Source organism: Lygodium microphyllum, chromosome 25 (genome assembly GCF_053477565.2).
Source record: "Lygodium microphyllum isolate KBCC chromosome 25, Lygodium_microphyllum_v1.1.10, whole genome shotgun sequence".
NCBI lineage: Eukaryota > Viridiplantae > Streptophyta > Polypodiopsida > Schizaeales > Lygodiaceae > Lygodium > Lygodium microphyllum.
Window position 1 is genome coordinate 59496501 of NC_141159.1, and position 15163 is coordinate 59511663.

The window sequence follows — 15163 nt, forward strand, 5'->3', positions numbered from 1 at the left end:
GCCTAGTTTTTGAAAGGCCTTTGATGTTGCCTGAGCTTTGAATAACACTCATTAAGAATCTGGGCTTGCATGTTCAGGTCTTCAGCACTTCGCTTTCCAAGTGGTTAGGGGATCCTGAAAGCCTTTTGAGTTGCCACAGCAGAAAACCGTTTACCACTATAATTATACCGGCAGTTCAGAAACTCTGGAAGGCATTACTTAGCATCTTACAGAAATGCAAGCCCCCACTGAAATTTGATTCTAACATGCTTTCTCGTCAAGCTTCTCTACTGCTACCTGCACTTCAGCACTCCCAAAGTTGCATCTCTGAGTGTACCTTGTTATTTTGGGAGGCAACATATGGCAGCCAGGCATTCTTGACATACCCAAGCTCTTTGATAACTGTGCTTTATCAGCTAAAAGTAAAAGAGAAAATCTCCTTGCCAGATGGGGATAAGGCATCTGATGGTGTAGTAGGCAAGCTTCAGCCAACTGCATCAGAGCCCCTTAACCACACAAATGCAGTGTCCAGACATTTTAAAAAGCCTCAGAAGGAGTTTTTTGGAAAAGAGAGACATTCAATTTGTGCCTCACCAAGCTTAGAACCTTCTGCCCATGAGGCATCAAAGCAAAGTGAAAAGCTGCCAGTTAAAGGGCTACAGTACTCAAAACAACAAATTGATCAGGACCATGAATCTAGATATGATCCTGCATTGGAAGATAGGCAAATTTTGTTAGGACTCCAAGAGTCAAGGCAGGAGCCTGCTGCAGGTTCTGTTGAACAGATAAATAGTGGTATGAGCAAGAAAAGCAAAGTACTCAAAACTGGGCTATGGCATACTGGTCAAATAGAATCGGCCACTAGTTCAAGGTTCAATGGTGCTGTAAATACTCCTGTGAGGACTGGAGAAAGATTGTGTGTTGAGTTTGATGATCGTCCAGAACATGGATTAGTGAGTCTCGAAGAAGCATCTTTAAGTGGTAGTAATCACAAAGAAATCTTGCAAAGTGATGCTGTTTACTGTGAATCTGGATTTGACTTAGATCTTTGTGCTCCTGCTTCAAGAAAGAAACAGAAGCTTGTTGCCAATCTTACGTATTTGCATGAGCCTACGGGACAAGAAATGCCACACCATTTGAAAGAGCACGAGGATGTGACACAACAGGAACTATTGAAAAATAGAAGCTCACATTATACTCCTGGTGCTGAGGACTTTACAGATGCAGGTATGAGTCAAGTTCCAGTTTCTGCTGATGAAGCAGCAACCTTCGGGCCAAAAAATGGTCAGCCCATTCAACATAGTGGTGATATTTGTGCACACACAGACTTTCTGCCAGGTGATGATAACGTTTCACCCAACATAGTTTTACCCATGATGGGTTGCAAGACACAAACGCTAGCTGGTGATATGGAAAGCTCTCAAGATGCCCAGTATAACATAGCTAGCCAGAGAAAACCAGTTGCCAAGAGAGTCCATGGATTAACTTTAAGTTCTGGGGTGCACAATCAGCCAAAACTTTACCAAATAAAGGGGCTAGGCACTCAGAAAGAATGGTTCTTGAGTAGTTCTGGGTTCTTAAAGGATGGAAAACATCACAGTGTCTTTTCTAAAGATACAGAAGACAAATTTCAGAGCCAGAACATTGGAATGAGTCTTTGTGGGAATCATGGGAAGTTGCGAGATGGATCTCCTAACAATACAAAGGTGGGTTTTGACATAATAACAGAGAAGCAACACCATCTTAACGAAAGCAGAGTCAGTGTAGCTACAATGTCTGTGGATGTGAATATGGGAAGTGATGCTATTTCAGGCTATGATACAAAAGATCCAGCCACAGTGCAGTCTGAAACAAATGATGGCCTTTCTGCTGGTGAGCCAGGTATTCCCTTGAGTTGCTCTCCAGAAGATGACATTACTAATGCAGTAGGAAAAATGGAAACAGCAAGAAATCTGAATTACAGACACTTCTGCCAGAGAACTAAGATACCAAGGAGAGGTCTAAAGTTCGATCGGCAGGTTAAGAAACTATGTGTGAAGCAACAGAGGACCAGGATGTTGAGGAGAAATCCAAAGCTCAATAGGGAGGTCAAGATACTAGGTTTGAGAAAACAGAAGTTTTTGAGAAGTTCAGGATGCTTAAGAGGGGGAAAGTTTTGGAGAACAGCTTCAGGGGCAGCTGGATGCCTGGCCAATTTCAGCAATCAATGCCAGTCCCAAATTCCAGGCCGAACCAAAGTAGTAGGCGGTACTGCTGCAGAGTTGTCCAAGGGAGATGCTGAAGGAAGTCCAAATGCTGTAGTCAATGGCAATGTGTTGAGCCAAAATCTTGATGCACGTGATGCATTGCAAGCTAATTGCAACTTGGACTCCTCCAACAAAGGGGGCACTTTGTTGAGGCATGGTGAGCTAGAGTCATCCTTCCGAGTTCGAACATTAAACCGTGGTTTACTAGTGAAGCTTTTCAGTTCGATTGCGAAAGAGGCAGAATCTATCAGATGCAGGTCCTCTTGTAAATCTACTTACACTGCTCATAAAGAGAAAGGGAGAGTCTTTGGAAGGCTGCATCACCGAAAAAGTAGCTTTCCTAAGAAAATACCCTTGGCTGAAAAATTGCAGCAAGAAGGTGGGTGTATGAAAGTCAAGCAGAGACGAAAAGAAGCTGAGAAGCTTCTTCAGTGGCAGTCAGCACTACTAAACCTGAAGTCCTCCACTCCATCTAAGACACTAAGATCTGGCAAAAAGCTGAAGGGGTTTGAAATTGAGGAGGCTTCTCAAACCTGTTCATTCACATGTGCATCTGCTGATCTTCGTGTCAAACAAACAAATATTGTAAACGAATCAGATCATTCTTCTGGCAAATTTTATGAAGGGGTTGCCAGCTTGTTGCATAACAAAATTGAGACAGGACATGAGTTTGAGGAGTTTCGGGACTTGGAAAGAGGACCTGTGCCAAGTTCTTCAGGAGACATGGTTCAGAACTGCAAAATTGGCTTGGACATATGTGGTACCAGGTGGGCCATCTGTGATGTCCTTGGTGCCATGGCTGCCTCCTCACAATGGAAAAATATGGAGCTGGCCAACTTGGATTGTGCCCAAAAGCTTCTATCAACTTTACAGGGTAAAATTCATGAGAGCAAGAAAACTTTGTTAGATAGCTCTGTCCAAGTAGAATAGTGCGTGAACACAATAAAGTTTTATGCCCATAGGCTTCCATCAACTTTACAGGGGAAAATTCTTGAGAGCAAGAAGACTTTTATAAATAGCTCTCTGTCCAAGTTGAATACTGTATTTTTAGCAATAATGTTCAATCACATGTCCATACTGGCTTCTGGTCCCTTGAGGGGAGGGGGTGGCACAATTTCTCACTCATGCTTATATTTCATTCAGACTGGGGCCACCCTGATGTAGTTGTGCTTCTTATTCTTGCATTTACTGGTACAAAAGTCTATCTTCCATAAAACTGATGACAGGATGCACAACATGAAATTATAAGGCAGGATATTCATCTAATGGGATCAAAGTGTAGTGAAATTAGAGATTGAAGTGGTAAGTGAAATCAATCATCATGTTTAACAGTTGTTGGTGTAATGTTAAGATTGTTTTCTTCACACGTAGCCAGAACCTGGCTGGGTGACTTGCATGGACTAAGAAATGGGAGGTCTATTTCTTTTACAGTCTCTAAAATTCTGGTTACCCGTTTTCCTCTCTACCAGTGGTCCAACATGGTAAGCGATAAGACCATTGGCTGGAAGTTTAGAGTATGAGACTCAAATGTCTACCCATTTGTACTTGCCACGCATTTATCATGTATATTCTTTGAAAGAGAAGGCTCTGTTGGGCACCAAGTCCTCCCTGAAAGGCACTAAAGAAAGCCAAACGGATTGTAGTGAAGCCTGCCCACGCTTGTTCTCACTTTGATCATTCCAGTTGAAACTATCTAAAATTCTTCTCCTCCAGTTATTGAAGATGGCCTTAACCGATTAAGGCATGGAATTTTGACTTTAATTCTTAGAATTAGAGGAGAATACCACAGTTCACCCACCTTTCCGATGACATGTAGATCAGCCACCGCTGATCCTCCTAGACATCCTTGAGCCAAGATAATAGATTATTGCCTTCATTGAAGATTTTTCCAACAAGCCCACTATCACTACAAGAATCTGTGACTTGCCCCCACAATCAAATGCCGAGATTACCATAAGCTCATAGATCTCATCTTTGCAGATGATCTTCCCTAGATGCCAATTTGCCCATTGCTTCATTGGACTGCCTGCTGCATGCACCTAAAGGCCAGCGCCCCAAGGTATATCCTTGAAATTCAGCGATCAGCCTAGTCAATTTCAGACTTCTCACAGTCCATCACCAGTAGCTCGGATTTCCACCTAATCTTAGATCTTGAGAGTTCCATAAAAGTGTCATAGCCATCCATTAGTGCATCCAAATGATTGTTTATCAGCTTGGAGTTGTCATCCACAAATAATTGAGTACATAAACTTTGTCCATTTCGAGAGAGGCAGCCCCCTAATATCTCTATTCTGCATTTTGACATCAATAGCCCTTAACAGTCAACTCTAATGGCTTAAAATGTCAAACTATAATACCTTAAATGTCAAACTATAATTCAATGGCTCTATTGCCATCGCAAAGAGCAAAGGGGCCAATGAGCAGGCTTGCCTAATTGACCTTTTGAGTTCCAAGGATTGAGTAATTTGGTCATTAATATAAATGCGAGCTGAAGCATCAGCTAACAAAGCTTCAATCATACCATGTAATACGTCCCCAAATCTCAATGCTCAAGCCACTCTAGGACAGATCAATTACTTTTCTTAGTGTGTTGTATTAGGTCCATATTAGTCAAGATGGATCTTCCCACACTCTCTAGAGCACATCTGAAAGTTAATAGAATATTGACGATAGCATCATTAATTTTTTGGCATTGAACAAAACCATCCTATCATTGATGCAAAACTTTAGACAAGAAATTAGTTATAATAGCCATGGCTTTCACTATGTTGTATGATGTGTTAAGCATTTTCAAGTGCCTCCATTGACACGACTTCGCTCTCTTAATAGCTTTGGGGATGATTTTAACAATCTTGACATTTATAGCTCTCACCATCATCTTGGTTGCCTTACAACAATTCCATAAATCACAAAGGTCACCTCCATATTAATTTCAAAAGGTTTGACATAAGTCCCATTGGGAGTGTAACCAATCCATAATACTTTCTTCTTTGATCTTTGGAAGCACAAATTTCGAGTCCTTTGTAAAAAATGATGGTCTAAAAGCATACTTGGGAGAGATCCTACAATAATACTTTGTTGAGAAAGATGTTTCTGGCTACTAGGAGAGACCTTCATGTAAGTTTTTAAGGGACATTTTTTTGCTTGCCTTTGGATTTTTTCTTGTAATCCATCACCTTATACGCATGCATATTCTACTTGTTCTTGTCAAGATGTAACCGGTTATTAGGGTCTTCATTTGTTGCCAAGAGGGACTATTTTTATTGTTAGAGGGAAGATGACCTTGTCGAGTGGTTCTCTATGTGTCGTGGCACATTCTCAAGGCAATGATGGCATTATAAAGTTTTTCCTTGAGCGAAAAGTTGATACAGACATCCATACTTTTCAAGCACAATGCTTGCTCTTGTGCACGAGTGATTCTATACTACATACATCAACATGCACTAGTGTCTACATGTATTATGAGCTCTTGTTGGTACTCTTTCATACGTGAGTGCTCATAGAGTATTCTTAGACTATTAAATTTTGTGACCAACTATCGTTTTTATATTGATTTTTTAGTATTGATGAAAATGGTTTATTTTACTAGTTTTCAAACTAAATTTATTTGTTTTTAGACTTCATTGATGTGTAGAGACAAGTGAAGGACATGCTTGCCTTGATGGGGTAAGCATTCAACCTCTCTCTCATTACCTCATTGACTTTTATAATGTGCCTAGCAACATAGCATTATTATTGATGGGTATATAACCAAAGAACTTAATCACACATTTGCTATTTCATATCAATATTTCATTTAAGGCTAGCACAAATATTGGCATCAATCTTTAAAAATCATCCTTTTGAGAAATTCCAATGGATGATCACATGTGCTTTGTGCACTTATGCCACTTTGTCCTTTATAAATCTTGTCACTGACAAAACTGAGGACAATTACTTTCCATCCCAAGGGTATATTGCCAGAAGGCACTTTTTTTAATTACTAGAGGGGTGATGGCCTAAAATGGTTCTCCTCTATACATTAGAGACATTCTCAAGGGATGATAATCTTAGATGATTCTTTGTTGAGTGGAAAGTTGATAGAGATGTCCTTTTGAGTGCATCACATGCTCATGTAAATGGGTGATTTCGCCATCTAGTGATTCGATAGTCTATTAACCAATACTAGCATTTGTGTGTGCTTAGAGTTGCTTATTGAACTCTTTTTCATAGTCAGATATCCATTGACTATTTGCTTGTGTAGGACCAACTATTGTTTATTAATTGACATTCTAGTCTTGATGAAAATAATATAGCAACTTATTCTTGCACTAGTTCTATTTGTTCTTAGACTTAGTTGATGTGTAGAGATAGACAAAGAATATGTTCATAGCTAACTTATTCTTGCACTAGTTCATGGTTGTGGGTTGAGCATTCGGCCTTTCTCTAATTATTCTACATTCGTTTATATATTTTTTGGTACCATTAGGATTGTTTCTTTTGGAGGTGTGTTGATGAATTTATTTTTATGATGCCACCAATTATTGATTTTTATATGGCCCTACTAGCACATCATTTTTATTGATATCCATATAACCAAAGTTTTTGTTAGTCACTTCTTTCATTTGAAGGTTTATATACATTAGTTTGCTTTGCAAGCACAATAGAAATGCTTGCTCACTATTTTAGTAGAAATGGCTATTTTGGGCACAAGATCTTCCATTACATCAAATACATACATTGGGGTGAATCCTCTCAACACGTGGGGAGATCGCACCAAATTGATGTCATACTCTTTCCACTTTATTTTTATTTTTGATATTAAGTGAGAGGGGGGTGAGAGAAGACTACATGTGTGATTCTCATTGGATCTTTGCAATATCAATACCCTTATTCTTTGATGAAGTTCCCTTGTTCTCACCAAGTTTCACTATTTCCATTCGGCTTAGACTTTAATTCCTTTTGACTCTCATACTTAATCTTGAGAAAATCTTCATGTACTTCCCTTTTTTTGTGCTTTCTTAGAATCAAGAACATCCACATTAATATAATTCTTTGTATTAGTTGGTTTTTAAATATAAATGCTAGCCTCTCAACTAGTATCAATAACAAGCCTATCAGGACAATCATGGATATAATGACTCACTTGTGTGTGTGTGATATGAATCAAGGAATGATGAAAACCAAAGCCTTAGTTGAACTTAGTATTTTATTTCTCTTGTTCCATAGTATATATATTTTTCTCTTTTCTTGAACCACCCCTTCATCTTTTGAGGGAATATAAAGCACTCTTCAAAGTAGCTCAATGTTGCAACCTCTCCACCATACCAATTAGGTAATGAAGGAAAAGCGTTTTAAACCTCTCCATAATACCAATTGAGTAATGAAGGGAAAATGATTTAGATGAGACACTCATATTTCATGAACTCTTGAAGTAAAAAATTAGTAGACTATTATAAGACATATCCTATTTCCTTTATGGCCAACAACACTATTAAGGATCTAATCTCTCTCTACTATAGGTCTTGATGGTGCAAAAAATGTGAGAACCACCTTTCGAACTTGTATTACCCTAGGATCTTTCCCATGTAGTAAAAGAAAGACCAACCAACGCATATAGTTTGCATACCTTGCTTTGATCTTTGATAGAGAGAATGCTTCTAATACTCTAAGCACCTCTTTTTTCACCTTTGTGTACAATACATTTTCTCTTTTTCTCACTAATAGCAATAGATCATGGTGTATTGCTCTCTCAATTTGCTCCAAATTAGTTTGCCTCAACTTGACCACGTTAGTAAAGTCACATTCCATCTCATTGCTTGCTTTGCACACTTTCTTTTGATTGGGATCAATAATGACTCCATCACCTCCATTTGCTCAATTAGGGAGGGGAGCCACCTTGCATGCAAAGGCAACTACCACTAACAGTTGGTTATTGGTAGCTACATAAAATAGGTGCTCTAACACATATTCATTTTCTCCAAGCTATGAGCATCTTTTTTGTGTCCCTTTTCATTGATCCACAGTAACCTTTTGGCCTATCCATAGATGAGACCATAGCTTTTGTTTTGGGGGTTTTAAAAGTTTCCATTAATGGAAGCGTATTTTTTGATTTTTTAAAAATGTGGACAATTATATGAAAAGTAAAAGGAAAGTACAATAATTTCAACATCCATTATTGAGGATGGAGATTTAGCAAAACCCTTACTAGCCAGCCTAGATGTGGTAGAGTACAATAAATGTATTTAGCAAACAATTACTTTATCTTTGCATTGAAGATTGAAGAGCCAACCCTAAATGTGAGTCACGGGGAAGTGGATGATGCACAACTCTGCACTCTTGCTATTCAAATGGCACATGATTGTCAATCCTTATGGGCTAAAGCCCTCCAAAGTACATGTATGGATAGAATACTTGATTGTCAATCCTTTGCAGAAACTCTAAGGAGAGTATTAGGACGATAACCGATCAACATGGTGAACTTGAAATGGCATCCACAGATCCTTCTAGAGATTGATTTAAATCAAGAGCTCCTCAAAATCCTAGATGCTACATATGAACATGGGTTCAAGTTAATAGAGCAATTACCTATGTACAAAAAATTGCCCAACTCGTGCTTTAAATGTTTCCAGCATAGTCATTTCATTAGACACTACCCTAATATAAAACCATATGAGATTCCTAAGCCATTCAATGTAAGCTCTGAGCAACCCTTTGATGGCTTCCAAACTATTAAACAATAAGAAGAACAAGAATCGAGGGGCGGGGGAGGCAATTTTAAAACAAACAAGCCTAAAGCCATGAATAAATTCTACCCCTTCTAGCCAAAATGGCTAACCCAAAACATTTGTGAGAGCCCTTTGCCCAATTTGCTAAATGGAAAGAAAAGTTCAAGAGGAATCTATAAACATAGAGCAAAAAGGAGTCCCCTCAAATGATGAAGAGGAATTTGTAGATAGTACTTAGTTCGCCTAGGAACATAACATTTGAACGTTTAACTCATTTAAGAAATATGATTATAATAAATAAAATTGATCAGTATTAGATGGATGAGGAAACATTGTCAAGATAATCATTAGTGAAAAACCAATCCCCCAGACCTTTGAAAACACTAGTGCCTCTAAATGTAAGTTTTTAAGATTAGCATAGACTCCCCCATGTGCTAAAGCAAGGAGATAATGTCCAAGGGAAAAAACTAATAAGAACAAATGAACATGAGTGCCAAGAAAGTAATTTCTTGTAACACTAAGGGCTCATTATTTTGAACAAATCTAAGAGCATAAAGATTTGGCTTTAGCTTAGTAATAATTTTCTTGATTATTTATGTCTTCACGATATTAAAGCTATAGATGCCACTTTGGAATAGAACTTAAAGAGCCTCTTGATTGATTATCAATGGCAATACACAAGGGAGAAGTGGAGGTATGGTAAGAAAAGATCCTAACCACAAATGGGTTATTGCTATATTTAAAAATGTTGAAGAATTCATGTTGTTTTAGTTTATGCATATTGTCCTTATCCTAGTAGACATTTAAATTGGGGAAGAGAAAAAGTCTTAGATGGATTGCAATCTTGGTAGAGGTAGAGTATGAGAATCCTTCACCTCTTCAATAAATAAAAGAGGGACACGCTTAGAAAATCTCATTTAGATAGGGCACACCTTTTTGTGGGCATTCTAATCTTCTTTGTTAATGCCTCTTTTAGATAGAGTTCTTAAAGAAACAATGCTTTTGATCTAGTCCAATTGTCCCTCTCTAACAACACCTTGGTCATTAGATCCATATGGTTCCATAGTGACCCAAGGCTTTTTAAGCTTAATTTTGTTAAATCTGATGCTTGCAAAATCTAGAAACACACCTTCAGATCTTTCTTGGACTTTGGTGTGGTAACCTAGCCCACTAATTCAGACCAAAAGCATGACATTGTCTACCAATACTATTATTAGTTCCCTACTGATCCACTCAAATGAAAAGGCTATAGCTAGGGCTTAAATAGCTAGGTTCCACCATGATGTGAAGTTTCTCCCAGTACTTTAGCACAACTCTTGGATCAATATATTACTCACTGTGAGTTAAGTGACACTATTGATGTGTTAAAGAGGGGCAAAACCATGGTTAGATGGGTTGCGGAATGAGTTCTACCACAAGAGTTTTAGGAAATCCTCATCCCCCTATTAGTAGTTTCGAAAGAATCAATGAGAGTTGGGGTGCTCCTATCCCAAACAAACATAGGGTTTATCAAACTCATCCATAAAAGAGATCATGTGTTAGATATTGGTAACTAGAGACCTATAGCTTGCCTTACATCGACATACACAGTCTTTGCCAAGGTCCTTGCTAGAGGGATTAGTAACCATTTGGATGAGTGGATTAGCAGGTAACAGATGGGTGAGTATGTAACATGTCCAAGCTACTAAGCAAGACTATGTTTTTTTCAAGATAGATTTTTACAAACCATATGATTGACTTGAGTGGGATTTCATCTTCCAATCCTTGCAAGACATGGGGTTTGGGAAGGGGTTTATCGAATTTGCTACTATCCTATTTGGTAATGCTTCATCAAGGGTGTCAATCAATGGTAGACTAACTCAACCATTCCCCTAAGGATATTGATAAGGTAGGGCTATCCCTCAACCCCCCTCCTATTTACCATTGTTGTTGATGCCTTTGGTTGGCTAGTGCAAGGAAAAATCAAAGATGGTAATCTCCATTGGACCTCCTTGCCTAAAAACACACAAATACACATTGGTGAGAGTATCTCAAATGCTCTAGAAGTGTATCAAGGATTTCTCTACATCTTTTGAGTCAATAATCAACAAAAGGAAAATAGGGATAACTAGCATAATAATGCCCCTCCCACCACCCACCCTTTGGGCACCCCTCCTTGTTTGGCCAAAGCAATGAAGTTGTCAAGAAACTTCCAATAAAGTTGTGTTTAGACTACTCAGATCCGAATGGGGTTCATGGTTTCTCTTAACCAAAGATGGCAATGGATCATGGCTAAGCTTAGGAAAAATTAGATTTTTGGAAGGGCATCAAGGTAACTTTGTAGAGAGAGTTGTCATGATTAAGCATGTTGAAATATGCAAGTTCAACACTATTAATTAACATACTGCTAATTAGCATATATTAGACACTGTTGAGCCTTATTTGAATGAAGGTATTACCCACATTTGAGATGGTACTCCCCCATTACCACAAGTCCATTCAACCTTCGTAGTTTTTATTTTCTCTCCTCACAACTTAAAAAATCAAGGGACATTACGACCTATGCATGGATGGTATAAACTTCAACAAACACAAGTCCATCAACCTACATGTGTCACAACACTTGGCCATTGCACTATGACATAGTTCTTGGTTAAATTAGCATTTTATGGGATAAGCCCAAACCATTGCTTTTCCTTGGGAGATACTATATATTTTTCGCATTAGGGTCTTTCTTTTACTTCATGAGCCGAATGCCTTCTAAAGAAGAGTTTCCAAAATGCTTTTCAATTGCATTTCAAGCTCATTGCCCATTGGTGCATTACAAGTTCATTGGTAATGCAACTTGATTTTGGAACTAGAACAAATGGATTTTGGAACTTAGTCCAGTTGTTTAAAAAAAAAACACTAGATGAAGAAGTGGGAGTGTAGCATCAATACAAACACTGGAAGGAACTAAGAGGAAGGGAGAAAGGGAAGGGAAGGGGAATGCTTGAGTAGACACTATAGGAAGAAGAGGGAGAGAAAGGAGAGGGGGATGCTCGAGCAAGTGGTGATGAAAAGAGACAACAACAAGCGGTTGATCTAGTTGGCCAAAAATGTAGGGGGGCAAAAGCACCAAGTCATGAGGCTGCCACCATCCTTTATGAGGGAAGGTTGGGAAGCTTGGATTAAGCTCCATGATTGCAAGATACCATAGTAGAGCCAACCATAAGAGAAGAAGAAAGGAGAAGAGAAGCAACAATGGAGCATCTCTTGTTTGCATGCCATCGCATAATTCTGAGGCTATGCTCAGTCATTGAGAAGGATGGAGAATGACAAGCTTAACCCATTTCCAAAAATTAAAGTAATTTAAGCCCTATAAGGGGTAAGTGACACAAAATGTGGGTTCATGCACATTAAAGTCTTGTCAAATTTTGACACAAAATTTTTGAGAGATATCTTAGAGTTGTTTGATTTAGCCTTATTCTCACCAATTGGTGCATCTTTTGACTACTAAGTTTTGTGAGGGATGTTTTCCTTATAATCCTATTAAGTAATATCTTTAGATTTGAGAGGTTGCTTTGCACCACAATCTAATTTTTCTCATCCTTTTAACCCTCTTATTTGGCACCTTAACTAGTTGATGGCTCTTGGTTGACCTTCTCCTACTTTTCTTTAGGGTCGTCTTGTTGTTCAACCTTATCTTTGGGATTTTGCAAATCTTCTGAGCCTTTTTACAAAGACTCCCTTGAAAAATGCCATGTCAATTTGCACACATAGCAAGCATTGGGGAAGGATGACTTCACTTTATCATCTCATAGGATATGGGCTCACCTATCACATCTAGGGTTTGTAGATAAAGAGGTTGCATAAAGGACTTTCCCAATATTGCTTCTAATAGCCTTAACATTAGCTTCAAAGATGATGCAAGTCAAAAAAATATGCTTGGGCACAATATCGAAAATAAGATATCATTAGGGTTGAATTTGATAAATCAAAGGATGGTATGAATCAAATTACACTTGAATACCATCAAGCATTCCAAAATCCAATTGTTGGACTGAATCAATTGTTGACTCAAGAACTCTAAGAACAGCCACTTAGCTAAGCTAATAAGGGTTAATTTTTTGAAGAAGAACCAACTTTGCCATCACACCATTGTAGTAGTACATACCCTAATTCTTGCTACACAAATTTTCCTACATTTTTTTCTTATTTATTTATTTTAATGTAAGAGCTTAGTTTGATGAATAGGTCCTTCTCAACAACATCAATGCTGATAGTTAGATTCAACCCTACTCTTCGAAGCAAACTCTAAAAGATGGAGCTTACCTGGCATCACCAAGAAGTTTATTGGCCTCATAGACTTGCTTGAATTATTCAGTAAAGCTCAGATTCAGATAGCATGTGGAGGCACTGGAAGCTGGGTAGAGCAAAAATCTCAGATTGTTGGAGATTTGGTGTGCAAATACAACTACATATATTCTATAAGCAAGCTCTTTAGGGCTTGTTCATTGTATTTTTGACCATTTAAGGCCATTTTGGCCCTGTTTTAGCTCTGTAGGATTATGGGTGTTAGTCCTAGGGCATACTGTAATTTCAGCTGTGTCAATCCTTTTCAAATGTACATGTTAAAGCTTTCAAATTTGTAAGTTCTGAGGTGGTGGTCAAGGAGTAAACACAAGGTTTATATGTAAACGGTTGCAGATTATATGTATTTTTGAGCACTAAGTAAAAAAATCCTCCTCGGTTTATTATCGTGCACATCTGGTGAAGGGTTGCAAAAGTTTTGCTTGCTATTTGATACTTAGTTGTGTCATAATGGTTGAGAACAATGGAAATCCAATTATTGAAAGCTAGATAAGAACAATGACTGATCATGGAAGTTTAGTGTAACAAAATTTCTCATTGGAAAATACCTCTTTGAGTTTGTTTCTAGCGAAGAAAAGAAATCAAAGCTAAGTAATCCTGACTCCAAAATAATTTAAGGTGTGTAATGTATTGGCTATCTGCAGTCATTGATAATACTGTGCTGGGAGATGCAAAAACTTCACATGCAGCTTAGACAATCTTTGAGAATATATTTTCAAAATAAATATAAAGGCACAAAAAACTCAACTCAAGCAACAGTTGAATACATTGAAGAAAGAAAAGATATTTGTAAATGAGAATGTTTTAAAGGTCAGAAGCATTGTGCAGATGCCTTAGTAGCTATTAGTGCAATGCACGACGATGATGATTTGGTTTCATGTATCTTAATAGACCAGTTTTTTTTTGTTATTTTTATGTATATACGAAAGCCATTTCTAGATTTTAATGAGTTGGTTTCTCTTTTGATCACTGAAGAGATCAACATGCAAGGTGAATCATATGAAAGAAGTGGTGAACAAGTCCAAGCATTTTGCTCAAGTTCAAGAAGGGGACATGGTAGATATTCTTGAAGAGGTCATGGTATGGGATGTATTGGTGGTAAATACAAAACAAGTTAAATCATGTAATGAAGTAAATAAGGCCAATGACAGGCTAAAAGCCTTTGTAATAAGATTAGAGGACTAGGGCTTAGGGTTTGCTATAAATAGGCATCCCTAGCCAAAGTTAAGGGCCTTTTCTTAGAGATTTCTTGTTCATCACCATCTTGGGTGAGTACCAAGTTTTGTTTCTTGTATCTTAATTTCCACTTCCATGGCTACATTGTGCTATGGTATAATGAAAGTTGTCTATGGCATGGCCATGATTGAAGCATTTTCATGTTATTTCTTGTTATTTTCTTAGTTCAATTCATTAGTTTTTTGTTAATTTTCATGGTAGAATAGACCTTCTTTACATTGGTATGAGAGCATTAGTTTAGATCCTTGTCATAGGAGTTATTTTCTTATACTTGATCCAGTTTCATAGACTAGAGAGTGAAAACTGCAGTTAAAATTAGTCATAGGAGTTAGTTCTTCCATAATCGTGGTTTGACATGGAGATCTGTCACAAACCATGACTAAGGTGGAGGTTCTTGGCATGAACCAGTGGATAACGGCGGGCTTCAGCTATTCTCGCAGGTCGTGACCAAAATTTTAACCAAAAAATTGGGTAAATTGGACAAAATGAGGGTTACATGACTTAGTTTGGGTTAAACTTGAGTTACTTTTCAAGAATAGGGGTTTCTTCCTTTTCCCTTCAAGTTGGCCTTAAGAACCCATGGCCAAAGACATGATTAATCTCCTTCCCATGCTCTCTATAATGCCAATGGATTCCATATCTTTGCTCTTTACCTCTTGAGCT

General features: G+C 38.1%; 1 protein-coding gene across 4 annotated transcripts in view; it reads left to right on the forward strand.

Annotated features, from left to right (window-relative positions):
- Positions 1-3441, forward strand: part of LOC148014270 (uncharacterized) — a 66159-nt gene extending 62718 nt beyond the window's left edge. For all 4 annotated transcript variants that reach the window (XM_087666629.1, XM_087666630.1, XM_087666633.1 and 1 more), the window contains one exon: positions 78-3441. In XM_087666629.1, the coding sequence (XP_087522755.1) occupies positions 78-3155 (3078 nt within the window). In that variant the 3' untranslated portion in view covers positions 3156-3441. The remainder of the gene's footprint in view (positions 1-77) is intronic.
- Positions 3442-15163: the final 11722 nt, after the last annotated feature.